General features: G+C 47.6%; 1 protein-coding gene across 4 annotated transcripts in view; it reads left to right on the top strand.

The window, feature by feature from the left end:
- Positions 1–15,680, top strand: part of GALM (galactose mutarotase) — a 106,485-nt gene that overhangs the window by 36,762 nt on the left and 54,043 nt on the right. For 3 of the 4 annotated variants that reach the window (XM_089694180.1, XM_089694182.1, XM_089694181.1), the window contains one exon: positions 8,498–8,702. The exons of the other annotated variant lie outside the window; for it this stretch is intronic. In XM_089694180.1, coding sequence (XP_089550306.1) covers positions 8,516–8,702 — 187 coding nt within the window. In that variant the 5' untranslated portion in view covers positions 8,498–8,515. The remainder of the gene's footprint in view (positions 1–8,497; positions 8,703–15,680) is intronic. 4 annotated transcript variants of the gene reach the window in all.

The following is a 15,680-nucleotide window of genomic DNA, read 5'->3' as shown; positions in this document are numbered from 1 at the left end:
CTTTGGCGGTTAGCAGGTTGTTGGAGAGTTTGAGTAAGGCAGTTTCGGTGGAGTGTAGGGGACGGAAGCCGGACTGTAGGGGATCGAGGAGGTTGTTGTCGTTGAGGTGAGAGCTTAGGCGGGTGTAGACTAGGCGCTCGAAGAGTTTAGATGTAAATGGGAGCAGGGAGATAGGTTTGAGGTTGTTCGGGTCATTGGGGTCCAGGGAGGGCTTTTTAAGTATGGGGGTGATGTGTGCATGTTTCAGAGGGGAAGGGAAAGTGCCGGAGGAGAGGGAGAGATTAAAGATGTGGGTGAGGGAGCGTAGGATGGAGGGGGAGGGAGGTCGTAGGAGTTGTGAGGGGATAGGGTCGAGGGGGCAGGTGGTGAGGCGGGCATCAGAGAGGATCTTGGAGACTTCCTCGACGGTAGTAAGGTCAAAGGTGCGAAGTGTTGGGGGGGCTTCAGTATGAGGAATGTAGGGTGGGGTGGAAGTGGAGGTGAGAGCAGTGGTGGGGCCGTGGGAGAGGGGTGATGAGGGGGTAGTTGAGTGAGGGGGAACTGGGTTGGAGGGAGGAGCAGCGAAGAAGTCCCTGCGGGTTATATCGAGGGAGAGGGGGGATGAGCGGGTAGCTGTGTGAGAGGGGACGGGTTGAGAGGGCATGTGAGTTGCAGCGATGTCCTTGCAAATTGTGTCAATCTTGTTTTTGAAGTGATTGGCAATCTCAAGGGCAGTGAGTGAGGTGCTGGGTGGAGGTGGAGAAGAGTCGGTGAGGATTGGAGGAGAGTGTCTTGATGAGGGTCAGGAAGTAGGCTTGTTTGGCTGCGTGGAGGGAGGAGGTGTAGGTATGGAAGGCAGATTTGTAGCGGGTGAAGGCTTGTTGGGATTTGGTTTTGCGCCATAGTCGCTCCAGGGCACGACTGTGTCATTTGAGGGTTTTGGTGTGATCAGTCTGCCAGGGCTGGAGCGGTCGGGGTCTGATGTTGCGTGTGGTTAAAGGCGCTAGTGAGTCAAGGGCTGTTGACAGCGCGTTGTTGTAGGCAGTCATAGCCAAGTCGGGGCAAGACAGGGGGAGGCTGCTGTTGTGGAGTTGATCAGCTGCAGAGTGGAGGGGGGCAGGGTTAAGGTTGCGGAGGTTACGGCTGGTAGTGTGACGTTTGGAGGGGTAGGCGTTGGTGGATGAGGAGATAGAGAAGGTAATTAGGTTGTGGTCAGAGAGAGGGAAGGGGGTGTTAGTGAGGTTGTGGGGAGCACAGCGGTTAGAGAAGACGAGATCAAGGATATTACCGTCGGAGTGGGTGGTGGATTGTATGCACTGTGCAAGTGCAAAGGAGGAGGTTAAGTGGAGGAGATGGGATGTGTCTGGGTTGTCGAGGTTGACAGGGATGTTGAAATCCCCAAGGATGATGGTGGGTAGCACAGAGGAGAGGAAGAAGGGTAGTCAGGAGGAAAAGTCACCCAGGAAGCGGGATATGGATCCAGGAGGCTGGTATATCACAGCAATCTTCAGGGGGGTTGGGGAGAATAGTCGGACGCAGTGGGCCTCGAAGGAGGAGAAGGATAGGGAGGGGGGGTTTGGGAGGACTCGGAAGGTGCTCTGCGGTGACAGGAGCAGACCAACCCCACCACCTTTACGACCGTTAGGCCTGGGTGAATGGGTCCAGGTGACACCTCCGTAGGAGAGTGCAGCAGGGGAGGTAGAGTCAGTGGGCTGGATCCAGGTTTCTGTGATCGCTAGGAGGTTGAGGGAGCGGGAAACAAAGAGGTCGTGAATGGCGGTAAGCTTGTTGCACACCGATCGGGCGTTCAGGAGTGCACATGAAAACGGGGGGGAAATTTTAGGGAGCAGGGGGACAGATACTAAGTTACGGGGGTTGCGGCAGAACGTGGAGGCGGGAGGGTGTTGTGCGGGTGAGGGAGGTGGTGGAGGGCCAGGATTCGGGGAGATGTCCCCCGCGGTTAGGAGGAAGAGAAGGGTGAGAAAGGTGGCATGGGAGCGGGATGTGCAGGAGCGTGAGAAACTACTAGTGGAGGTGTTCGGGTCAGTGGGAGAGTGGAGTAATAGGAGGAGGTGGTGGGTGCCGTAGAGGGGCGAAGGAAGTAGTGAGGACACAATATACAAATGTTTGGGAGGAGCAGAGGGATATAGTGAATGGATTTTGGGAACGGAGGAGAGGAAAATGAGAAGGAGGAGTGGAAGAGGCATTTTGCGGAGGTGATGAGAGCAGTAGTAGGGAGATGATAACAATGAGGGGGAGATGTACAAGTTTTGGAGTGGAGCAGAGGGGTAAAGAAATGAGATTTGGGAACAAAGGATAGTAATATGATAAGAAGAGGGGGCGTATTATATTACACTCATCACTTTACAGGAAACAGTTTGATACACTCAGTACATTGTAGCATGCACCCAATTACACTAAGCACTTTGCAGCACACATCCTGTTACACTCTGCACTTTGCAGCATGCACCCCAATACAGTCTGCAGCATACACCCCATTACAATTAGGCTTTGCAGGATGCACCCATTACACTGTGCATTTTGCAGCATGCTCCCCATTACACTAAGTACTTTACGGCAAGCTTCCCATTACAATCTGAACTGTGTCATGCACCCTGTTAAACTCAGCACTTTTCAGGAGGCACCCATTACCATAAGCAATTTGCATCCAGCTCCCTGTTACACTTAGCACACTGTTAGAACACTGCAATAGTCACACCTTTACTCAGCATTTTTCACCAGGTACCTTGTCACACATAGCATGTTGTCACCCTCTGCTCATCACAGCAGGTGGCCTAATACACATGGCATATCCTATCAGGCACTCTGTTAAGATGGCCATACACTACAAAATCTGATTGTACAATCTTCTTTAGATCTACTAAGAACTATGAATTATAAGGACCTGTGTGATTGGATATAAATTGATTGTATAGGTTTGTCCTCATAATACTTAGTTTTGGAAAATGTAAATGAGATTGTACAAGGATTATACAATCAGATTGTAGTGTGTATTGCAACCCCCTACACTTAGCAATTCACAGTGTGCACCCTGTTGCACTCAGCACTCTGCAGTATATGCATCAATATTCTTAGCCCACTCTACTATGCAGATAAATGTACTCAGCAAATACACAATACATGCAGCCCATATACCACATATACCAACCACCAGTGATGTATTTGAGTTTCATGCTGCCCTAAGCAACACAAAAATCGTCTCCTCCTGTGCAGAGACCTTGACAGGGACCAACAATCCCCTCCCCCACGAAGAAAGCCTGACATTGACCAACATCACCCCAGCCCCCACCCCCACCCGAGAGAGCTTTCCACTACCACCGCCCCCAATACACTGGCAAGCCCCGTCCCCCCAGCGGGGAGAGAAGATACTCACCTTTACAGCTCCGGACATCCCCAGGAACAAGAATCGGGCTCTGCAAAAGCAATCAAGCAGCCCGTAGCCTCTCTCAGATCCCACCTGGTCCCCATGCTACGTGTGTCTTTTCTGCCATCTCTTGTTTAGGGAAAAATGCCACCTTAGGCAAATGCCTTGTTTACCTTGTGGTAAATACACCCCTGACAACCACATGTCATATGCACCTCAGAGCTCCCATTGCTGAATAAGCAGGCTGTCATTTATCAGCTATTCAGATCTGCATTTTCTGACTAGCAAGCTTCATTTTCACCGGAGTCTTATCACTTTCTCTGTATTACTTCCTTCTCAACACCACTTTAGCTGCCTACTTTTCTGTTGATGGAACACAGTAACTGTTTTCTTTCCTAATATTGGTCAATTATAAATTGTTTAGAATTTATTATATTAGTTGAATAGGTTTGTTGGCATTTGCCTCCCCTCCAGGGTGCAGCTATAGGTCCAGTTCGTCCTGGATGATAGATGTGATGGGGTGGACTCTGTGATGACTGGGGACTCTAACATAATGGGGGGACTCTGTCATTTAGGTACCATGTTTTGATTGTCATAGACACAAGCTAGCACTTCAATAAAAATCACTGGTATGGTTTGTTTATTTCAGGTACTTATATAGCGCCGTCAATTTACGCAGCGCTTCACATACAGTCATGGCCGAAATTGTTGGCACCCTTGATATTTTTCCTGAAAATCAAGTATTTCACACAAAAAAGGTATTGCATTAACACATGTTTTGCTATACACATGTTTATTCCCTTTGTATGTATTGGAACAAATATAAAACAGAGGCAGAAAAGCAAATATGACATAATGTCACACAAAACCCCAAAAATGGGCTGGACAAAAGTATTGGCACCCTTAACTTAATATTTGGTTGCACACCCTTTGGAAAACATAACTGAAATCAGTCGCTTCCTATAACCATCAATAAGCTTCTGACACCTCTCACCCGGAATTTTGGACCACTCTTCCTTTGCAAACAGCTCCAGGTCTCTCTTATTGGAAGGACACCTTTTCCCAACAGCAATTTTAAGATCTCTCCACAGGTGTTCAATGGGATTTAGATCTGGGCTCATTGCTGGCCACTTCAGAACTCTCCAGCGCTTCTTTGCCATCCATTTCTGAGTGCTTTTTGACGTATGTTTGGGGTCATTGTCCTGCTGGAAGACCCAGGATCTTGGACGCAAACCCAGCTTTCTGACACTGGGCCCTACAGTGCGACCCAAAATCCTTTGGTAATCCTCAGATTTCATGATGCCTTGCACACAGTCAAGGCACCCAGTGCCAGAGGCAGCAAAACAACCCCAAAACATCATTGAACCTCCACCATATTTTACCGTAGGTACTGTGTTTTGTTCTTTGTAGGCCTCATTCCGTTTTCGGTAAACAGTAGAATGATGTGCTTTACCGAAAAGCTCTATCTTGGTCTCATCTGTCCACAAGACGTTTTCCCAGAAGGCTTTTGGCTTACTCAAGTACATTTTGGCAAACTGTAGTCTTGCTTTTTTATGTCTCTGTGTCAGCAGTGGGGTCCTCCTGGGTCTCCTGCCATAGCGTTTCATTTCATTTAAATGTCGACGGATAGTTCGCGCTGACACTGATGCTCCCTGAGCCTGCAGGACAGCTTGAATGTCTTTGGAACATGTTTGGGGCTGCTTATCCACCATCCGGACTATTCTGCGTTGCAATCTTTCATCAATTTTCCTCATCCGTCCACGACCAGGGAGATTAGCTACAGTGCCATGGGTTGCAAACTTCTTGATAATGTTGCGCACTGTGGACAAAGGCAAATCTAGTTCTCTGGAGATGGACTTGTAACCTTGAGATTGTTGATATTTTGCCACAATTTTGGTTCTCAGGTCCTCAGACAGTTCTCGTCTCCTCTTTCTGTTGTCCATGCTTAGTGTGGCACAGACAGACACACAATGCAAAGGTTAAGTGAACGTCTCTCCTTTTTATCTGCTTTCAGGTGTGATTTCTATATTGCCCACACCTGTTACTTGCCCCAGGTGAGTTTACAGGAGCATCACATGCTTGTAACATTCTTATTTATCCGCAGTTGTGAAAGGGTGCCAATACTTTTGTCCAGCCCATTTTTGGAGGTTTGTGTGACATTATGTCGAATTTGCTTTCTTTCCTCCCTTTTTTTGTTTTGTCCCAATACACACAAAGGGAATAAACATGTGTATAGCAAAACATGTGTTAATGCAATACGTTTCGTGAGAAATACATGATTTCCTGGAGAAATATCAAGGGTGCCAACAATTTCGGCCATGACTGTATATATTGTACATTCACATCAGTCCCTAACCCTCAAGGGGCGTACAATCTAAGGTCCCTAGCTCACATTCATATACAAGGGCCAATTTAGACAGGATTCAGTTAACCTACCAGCATGTCTTTGGAGTGTGGGAGGAATCCGGAGTACCCGGAGGAAACCCACGCAGGCACAGTGTTTTATAGGCAGGAGGTGCCGTGGCTGGGATTCAAACCAACAACCCTAGTACTGCCAGGCGGAAGTGCTAACCATTTAGCCACTGTCCTGCCCATATTGTTACATCAAATGCCAAAAAAAAAACAGCTAGAAAGGTACCTCTGACATGTTTTAGCCACCTCTTACTCGTAGTATTAGTAGATTGGTAGATTTGGTGTGTACTATACTGAAATAAAGTGATCTTGCAAGGGTAAATTCCTGACATGTCATAATATACATAGTGTACAGAATATAACTTTCTAAATACACTGTTTCCTTTTTCCCCACTAAGGCTCAGTTCACACTATTGTTGAAAGCAGGTGTTTCAGGGGCTTTTTTAATGCTCCTCAAACGCCTACTATAATAATACACATGGCAGCACACAGTGCTGTTCACACTGAAGCATTAGCTCTATGTCAAAATTGATGCCTCATGTCAAGTCAGGAGGAGTTGAAGCCTTTCAACGCCTCCAATTCATGTCAATGGTGACACTTCTCAAATGCCTGGCAGGCGTTTGCGAGGTGTTAATACCATTAAGTTTTATAGGCATGTGTGGTGCAGTTTTAATGCTTATAAAATGCCTCAAAACTCTGCATAGGGCATTTGGGGAGCGTTTTTAACGCTTGTAAAACGCCTGTCTAACGCCTGTCATTATAGGGGCGTTTGGGAAGAAGTCAAGTGTGAACAAACCCTAAGGCCCCTTTCACACCTGAGTGTTTTATAGCTTGAAACTTCCAAACACATAACATCCAAAATCCCATAGTTTTGAATTGTGCCTTTCACAACTGAGCATAGTGTTGCTTGAAGCTTTTAGCACAAAAAATGTGCAAAAAAAAAGTGCAAAAATGTGCTGTGTTTTGTTTTTTTTTTTGTTTTTTTTATGTAGTATCTAGCTTTCCATTAGCTTAACAATATAAGTTTGTCCTACCTTTCCTTATATATTACACTATAGGCACCATCCCTAAAATAGAAAACAGAAAAACAACCACCTCCCACCCAAATAAGGTGGGGGCAAAATGGGACTAAATGTGCCACCAAGAGATCAAATATATATAAAATCAATGCACATTTTATTACATAGTTAAAAATTCAAGATACAGTTGTGCTCAAAAGTTTGCATACCCTGGCAGAAATTGTGGAATTTTGGCATTGATATTGAAAATATGACTGATCATGCCAAAAAATGCTCTTTTATTGAAGAATGATGATCATATGAAGCAATTTATTATCAAATAGTTGTTTGACTCCTTTTTAAATCCTAATGATAACAGAAATCACCCAAATGGCCATGATCAAAAGTTTACATACCCTGGAATGTTTGGCCTTGGTACAGGCACACAAGGTGACACACACGAGTTAAAATGCCAATTAGAGGTTAATGTCCCACATATGTGGCTTTTTAAAAATTGCAATTCGTGTCAGTATATAAATAATCAATAAGTTTGTTAGCTCTTACGTGGAAGCACTGACTAGGCTAGATACTGAGCCATGGGGATCAGAAAAGAACTGTCAAAAGTCCTGCGTAACAAGGTAATAGAACTTTATAAAGATGGAAAAGGACATAAAAAGATGTCGAAAGCCTTGAATATGGCAATCATTACTGTTAAAACACCTATTAAGAAGTGGAAAGTTCATGGATCTCTTGATACCAAGCCATGGTCAGGTAGACCAAGAAAGATTGCAGCCATAACTGACAGAAAAATTGTCCGGGATTCAAAGAAAAAGCCACAGGAAACCTCTAAAGAAATACAGGCTGCTCTGGAAAAAGATGGTGTGGTTGTTTTTAAGGAGTACAATATGGTGATACTTGAACAAAAATGAGCTGTTTGGTCGAGGTACCAGAAAGAAGCTTTTACTGCACCAATGCAGGTTACCTATGTGTTTGCCCTACTAACCCCTGTATACCACCCTGATAACTCACTGTATATTGCCCTACAAACTGCTGACCTCCCATCCTCTGCTTCCCTGACATTTTTTACTGCACCCCCACATCAGACAGGCAAGATCTGAAGAAGGCAATGAAGATTTTCATTGTATCACCAGGAGGGCATGCTTTTACAGCTAGACTGTTCAATAAAAACACTGAGTATTTTCTAATTTATGTTGCAGTTAGTGTTAGGGTCTGTATACACTGTATTTACATGATATAGTTCTATACACTGTCATAAGGTGTGTTCGAAGATGATACAGAAGGTGCAGCTGTTCTATGTTGCTACTCTCCTTTATTTATTTGCCACGTGCTCATCCCAATATATACATAATAATGTCACATTTTATTTTCTTCACTTTGTTGAAATACTGTTTCTGATTTTCCAATAATTTAATTTGGTTGGGAGTGTTTATTGAGATCCCCAGGAACTTTTTCTGATTGAGCATGAAGAGACACTTTGCAGCAGGGCCCAGTGACTGTTCTGGAAAACTTACCAGACAGCAAACAGCTTTCCACAAAGTGGGAAAGGGAATATGTTGCCCTTTAATAGAATAAACTCTTAGGCCTTAGTTGACCAGTGTTGAGCTACTGTTTTAAAAACTATAACAGAAACTTGACTTTAGCATCAAGTCTAATTTATAGAAACAGAAAAACTCTTTATTTGTATATTTATTTAAAATTGCAGCCTGCGTTTGCCAGAGCAATGACATCCATAACAAGTGATGTGTATGGGTCCCTGCTTGGAGGACACACAGTGAAACGGTTTCATCTTCAGTCAGAGTTTGTCAAGGTGGAAATCATATCCTTTGGCTGTATAATTACTTGCTTAGAAACCAGAGACAGACATGGAAATTTCTCAGACATTGTACTTGGCTTTGATGATTTAGAAGGTGAGTTTCAAATAATATGATCTTTATATTTTTTTAGTTGTAAAATTTTAAAAATGTGTCTTAGATATCAAGATTTTATAAACATGCAAATCGATGAGTCCTGTATCTAAACACATACATCATCCAAATGTTTTTATGCTGATATTTAACAAATTGTGTGGAGTATGTAGGGACAGACTCTGCCCCTAGTGTAGCACAATTGGCCCCTTTTAAAGTTGATCTCCAGGTTTCATTTAACATTAAAGGCTAAGTTCACCATTGGATAAACAACCAACACCACAAGGATAAAGCACCTCATAGGCTACAAAAAAGCAATTTTGATGAAAATGAATGTAAAAATGACATACATCTCAGAACCCACAACCCTGTCCATCTATCCAAAACCCCCATCCCCCACTCCTGACCCTCCAGAACACATCACAGCCACCCCCCTCCCTAATTTCTGTAACCGACCCCCTACCCCACTCCGAAGCGCAAGATCCTGCTGTCCTTCACACCTCCCTCATGTACCACTAGTTTCCCTCTCCCAGGAAAAGATGTTAACACCCCACCAGAACCTGGGGGTGGGGTCCCTTGCTGAAAGACCCTTTAGGATCCAGTAGTCAGAATGACCTGTTATATGCAATTATAAGGTCCAAAGAAGTCTATGCACAGAAGGTTCAGAGCGCTATCCTTTGTGTGGCTTCCTCATGCCCTGAGGAAGCCCCCGTCAATGGGAGGGGCAAAACATGTAGGCGGAAAAGATAGCGTTCTCCCTCCCTAGGAATTTGTTCCGCGGGGATGCCGGAGTGCACATCGGCTTGCAAGTACCTGCTTGGAGTATATAATCCTCTTGACAGCAGGACTAATGGACACTGCTTGGCTTACAGCTTACTAAGACCGTGATGAAGGATTCTAGCAAGCGGAGAGGAGTTCTTGTGCACTGAAGAGGAAGTGGTGAGATCGCTTCAGTTATCTATTTTACATGGCGCTTCCTGCAGTGTAATCCTATTATATAGATCTTCCTATATACCATGGGTCAGTCAGCTACCTTACAAAGGAAGACTTGCTAATTGGTAGGCTGGACCCGATAGGTCTCTTATTGAAGTGAAGTTTTGGAGAGACTGTAGGATCAACATCTGTGGCTTTTGCACTAGGAATCAGCATTGGGGCAGTACAGTGTCTACCTACATTGCTACACATACTCCGTCATTGAGAGCTGAGGGTTCAGTACCTGCCCCTCACGTAATACAGCGGGACCCAGCTCCAATATCACAGGTGCAGAGTATAGCAAGATTACCTTCTGTGCACAAATTTCTTTGGAACTTATAATTACATATAGAAATCATGCTGTCTGTTGGACTCTAGCGGGTCTTTCAGCACGGGACGCCTCCACCCCCCGGTTCTGGGAGGGTGTGTTAACATCTCTTCATGGGAGAGGGGAACTAGTAGTACTTAAAGGAGGTGTGAGGGGCGGCAGGATCTTGGAGTAGGGGGTCAGTTACAGAAGTGAGGGAGGGGGGTGGCCGTGGTGTGTTCTGGAGGGGCGTGGCCGTGGTGTGTTCTGGAGGGGCAGAAATTGCTTTTTTTGTAGCCTACAAGGTTCTTTATCCTTGTGGTGTTGGTTGTTTATACATTATTTTTTTTTGATACATCTCCCCTTAATAGGGTTTGGCACTGGGTATATTACCAGTCCCAGGAAATATATATATTTTTTTTTTAACATTACATTCACCATTGGAACATGTTACATGTTCTACCCACATTTAGGGTGGAACATGTAACGTGTTTCAGCTCCTGCCCCCTCTCCCTCCAATCCCTCCTCCCTGTGACAGTGGGTGGGGGTTCTTTTCCCCACACCCACTGCCACATTTTGAAAACAGTGCTTTCAATCTGATGATTAATTTTAGACATAGAAAAAAAATTTAACTAATTATGACTATTATTATGATTATTCCAGGTTGTTTATCTTAAATGATCTGTTGCTCATCTGTGAAAAGTTTCAGTCCCATAAACTTGTTAAACAACAGAGTTATGTCTCTGCAAAATAGTTTCAATTCTGTATAGTAGTTCATTGCAGTAGTTGATTCATTACACTTTTGCTGGTTAACACATTAATCTCCATACACTTTGTACAGTGCAGAGATCTCCCCAATATTATTTCCTCTTCTGCTCAAATGTTTTTTAGCCTATTTTGGTAGGCTATTTTCTCTAATTGGTCAAATGTTTAATTCTTCTGATCGTAGAATCTTAAAGTAGAACTAAAAACGCAGTTATTTACCTGTTAACTGTATTTCCAGGAATCTTCTAGGACAGCTCACTTGAGAGATAGGGCTCCTCCCAGGAAACACCCGCTCCACCTTTTTTTCCCCTTTATAGGCGTCCTCTCTCCCATTGGCCCCCAGTATAAGAATATGACCGAAGGCCTAGGAGAAAAACAAAGAAGAAAACCAGTAATAAAGCTATCCCCCATAGGTTCGCAACATACCTGCACATAATCGTGTGATCAAACAGTAATCGGGGGGGAGTTACGCTGTCCTAGAAGATTCCTGGAAATACAGTTAACAGGTAAATAACTGCGTTTTCCCGAGTCATCTTCTAGGACAGCTCACTTGAGAGGAGTAGAATAGAAATACGTACATTAGGGCGGGCACCCTGCTTGTAGGACCTTCCTGCCAAATGCCTGGTCCTTGCTGCCGATCAGATCCAGCCTGTAATGCTTAGTGAAGGTGGCGAAACTGGACCACGTCGCGGCTCTGCAGATCTGTCCGGGGGAGGCCCCCCCTTTTTCCGCCCAGGAGGCCGCAGTGGCCCTTGTGGAGTGGGCTTTTAGGCCGGGCGGTGGTGACAGGCCTGCCGACTTGTAACCTTCCGAAACTGCCTCTCTGATCCATCTGGCGATGGTGCCCTTGGAGGCACCGTCCCCCTTCCTTGGTCCCTGGAATAGGATGAAAAGCCGGGACGAGCGTCTCCATGTCTTTGTGCGTTCGATGTACGTGATCAAACACCGTCTTACGTCTAACCTGCTACAGTCCTCCGTGCTGCCCGGATCGGCCTCCAGGGAAGGTATTACTATTTCCTGAGATCTATGGAAGTGTGACGCGACCTTAGGTAGGAAGGCCGCGTCCGTGCGGAGGATGACTCTATCCAATAAGATGGTGCAGTACGGCTCGATCACTGAAAGGACATGCAACTCGCTGACCCTGCGGGCAGAAACTAGTGCCGTGAGGAGGATGGTTTTAAGAGTCAAAGATCTGAGCGAACATTCATCCAGCGGTTCGAAAGGCCCCCGCTGAAAGCTCTTCAGGACTGTGCCCAGGTCCCATGATGGAAGTTTTGGCAAGGACGGGGCACGGCGCCTGGAGATAGCCCTCAGGAATCTGATTACTAATGGTTCTGCCGCCAACCTCAGCTCGAGAAAGTTCGACAGAGCCGCTACCTGTACTTTGAGGGTATTGGCGGCCAGACTCTTATCCGCCCCGGCTTGAAGGAATTCAAGAACTGTATGCAAAATGGGCGTGCCCGGTGCTTCGTTTCTGACCTTCCAGGCGGAAAACTTCTTCCAGACCTTGTCGTACAAGGCGTTCGTCGACCTCTTCCGGCCATCCAAAAGGGTGGCGACCACTCTTGCCGAGAGCCCCTTTTCCGCTAGCCTGTCCCGCTCAGAAGCCACGCCGCTAAGGACAGCCTTTCTGGATGAGGATGCATCACCCTCCCTTGGTTGAGTAAATCGCGTGTGGGTGGTATCATCCAAGGGTCTGCTAAACTGAGCTCCTTCAACCGGGAGAACCAAGATCTCTTGGGCCAGAATGGCGCGATCAGAATAACTTTGGCTTGAGACACCCGGATCTTCTGAATCACCTTCGGCAGTAGTCTGAATGGAGGGAAGGCATAAAGGAGGTCTCCTTCCCACTGCTGGGCTAGCGCATCTATCCCCACGCTTTTGGGGTCCTTCTGCAGGCAGAAGTACCTTTCCCGCCTTGTGTTCTGGCCGTTGGCAAATAGATCGATAGAGGGAGAGCCCCACCTGGCGCAAATCTGATCGAACGCTGACTGGCTGAGGCACCATTCTGTCTGGATGACCTCTCTTCGGCTCAGTTGATCCGCCAACTGGTTCAGGTCCCCTTTCAGATGTACTGCCGTGATGAACTCCAGGTTTTCCTCCGCCCAGCTCAGGAGGGATCCGGCCAACTCCATCAGCCTTGGGGACCTTGTGCCTCCCTGCCTGTTCAAATACGCCACAGCAGTGGTATTGTCGGAGAGAATCTGGACACCTCTCCCCCTTATCTTTTCCTGAAAGGTCGTAAGTGCCTTGAAAACTGCCAACAGCTCCCTGTAATTTGACGACCTGCTGGAGTCTACTGCACTCCACGTGCCCTGGGCCAGGCCGTCTTCAATATGGGCGCCCCAACCAGTCATGCTTGCATCCGTGGTGATCCGCAGTGGGTTGGCCAGCCTCCAACTTCTTCCTTGTTCCAAGGTGAGGCTGCTTCCCCACCACCTTAGCGATTCCTTCACTTCGTGCGTGATGCGGATCCTGGAACTCAGACCTGCTCGGCTGCCGTCCCAGTGGGAAAGGGTGTGATTTTGCAGCACCCTGGAGTGAAGTTGCGCCCATTGCACCCCTGGTATTGCCGCTGTCATCCGCCCGATTATTCTCATCGCGGTCCTGACCGTGCAGGTCAACATCCTCCGGAGGGCCCTTGTGTCCTGCCGCAGGTTGAGGGCTTTTTCTGATGTTAGGTACGATCGGGCCTGTGCGGAGTCCAGGACGTACCCCAAGTACGTAATCCTCTTGGAGGGGGTTAGCTGTGACTTCTCCTTGTTGATAAGCCACCCCAAACTTTCCAGAAAAGATATCGTACGTTCGATGTGCGATCTCAGGCCTCCCTCTGTGTCCGCAAATACAAGCAGGTCGTCCAAATAGGGGATAATGTTTATCCCTTCCAGTCTCAAAACTCTTAAAGGCTCCGCTAAAATCTTGGTGAATATCCTCGGGGCCGACAACAGGCCGAAGGGGAGTGTGTTGAACTGAAATAGCACCGGACCCTTTTCTCCTCCCAGCGCAAACCTCAGGAATCTCCTGGAATCTTCTCTTATCGGGACATGTAGGTATGCGTCTTGCAGATCTATCGAGGCCATGAACACCCCAGGTGAAAGGAGTTCCTTCACCGTGTATATGGATTCCATACGGAATTTGCTGGGCCTCACGAACTCGTTCACCTTCCGCAGATTCAATATCATCCTGTAAGTACCGGACGGTTTTTTCCTTAGAAAGAAATGGGAGAAGAATCCACTTCCCCTTTCCTCTTCTCTCAACTGGCAGATAACGTTCTGACTGAGCATATTTTGTAGGAGGTCCACCAGCGCATCCGCCATAGCCCTGTCCTTTGGCAGGGGTGTTGCAAAGAATCTCTGAGGGGGGCCCTTGTGAACTCTATTCTGTACCCCCTGTGGATGGCCTCCAGAATGTAGGCGTTCTGGGTTATCCTTAGCCATTGTGCGTGGAAGCGCCCCAGTCTCGCTCCCACCTGGCCTCTCCAGTCACTTCGGCTGGGTTTTGGGTCTATTCTGGCCGGGGTTGAAAAGGAAACCTCCCCTGCCTCTCGGCTCGTTCCTGCCTCTTCTTGCGCCCCAGCCTGGGCGCTGGGTTTGGAACCTAGCTTCCCTTGACGCGTATCGCCTGGATGGGCGAAACCCCTTCCGTCCAACCTGCCTGCTGGGGACCGGGAAGCTCTTTTTCCTGTCGGCCGACCTTTCCAGGACTGAATTCAGCTCCGGGCCGAAAAGGAGTTTACCTTCAAACGGCAGGCCACAGAGTTTAGATTTGGAGGCCAGATCCCCCTGCCACGATTTCAGCCAGATAGCCCTCCTTGCCGTGTTTATGAGCGCTGTAGATCTAGCAGAGAGTCTGATGGTCTCTGCTGATGCGTCCGCGATGAAGGCTACCGCTTTCTCCAGCACCGGAAGGGACTTCAGAATCTCTTCCCCCGGAGTGCCTTGTTCCAGATGCGAACGGAGCTGCCCCAACCACACATCCAGGGTTCTGGACACACAGGTCATTGCCACTGCAGGTTTAAAATTCACTGCGGACGCTTCCCATGCCCTCTTCAGGAAGGCGTCCGCTTTCCGATCCATCGGGTCTTTTAGGGACCCACCGTCTTCAAAGGACAGATCCGTGTCCTTCGAGATCCTCGAGAGAGGGGCGTCTGGCTTTGGGCAAGTCTCCCAAACTGAGGCATCTTCCTCCTTAAAGGGGAAACGTCTCTTGAGGTTCTTGGGAAGGAAAGCCTTCTTCTCTGGCTCTTCCCATTCTCTCCTGATCGTGGACCATAGGGCAGGGTGTACTGGGAATGTACGGCTGCTTTTTGCCTGTAGCCCTGCGTACAGTTGGTCGTGGAGGGAGAGGTCCTGCTGTTCTTCCTCCAGATCCAGGGTCTCATAGATCACCTTTAACAGGTCCTCCGTGTCTTCCACCTGAAAAAGGAACCTGTCTGCCTTTGGGCCCTGAGCCTCAATCTCACCCTCCTCCGAGTCTGAGGTGTCCGACTGTTCGTCCTCCCAGTCCCTTACCGGCGCTACCAGCTTCCTCTTTTTCCCCCCTTGGGTGCCAGAAGTGCCCGGTTGGGGCTCATCCTGGGCCGGTCCCGGCTTCTGTTCTCTGAAGCTTTGAAATGTCTTGGACATCTCTTGTGTCATATTCTGTAGGAAGTCTTTAAAAAGAGATCCAGACTCCTTCTTGATGAGCTTGTCTATGCACCCCTGGCAGAGCTGCTTCCTCCAGGAGCTCGCCAGTTTCTTCCTACAAGTGGCACACTTCTTTTTCTGCTCACAAGGAGCTTCTTTCTCCCCTCTATCCTCCTCCTGTGGGCCCATCTGGGGACAAGGAGATACACGCGTTCATGCGTCTGTAACAGCAACGCCTCCCCCCCCTGTGCCACTGTGACAGCTCCAGCTGTGGGCCTGGGGGGGGGGGGAGAGGGGGGCTGTGTGTGCGTG

This window comes from Staurois parvus, unplaced genomic scaffold (genome assembly GCF_062004578.1).
Source record: "Staurois parvus isolate SC_StPar_1 unplaced genomic scaffold, SC_StPar_1.0 ptg000655l, whole genome shotgun sequence".
In the NCBI taxonomy this organism is placed as follows: domain Eukaryota; kingdom Metazoa; phylum Chordata; class Amphibia; order Anura; family Ranidae; genus Staurois; species Staurois parvus.
This window is presented reverse-complemented; position numbering and strand designations above follow the sequence as displayed.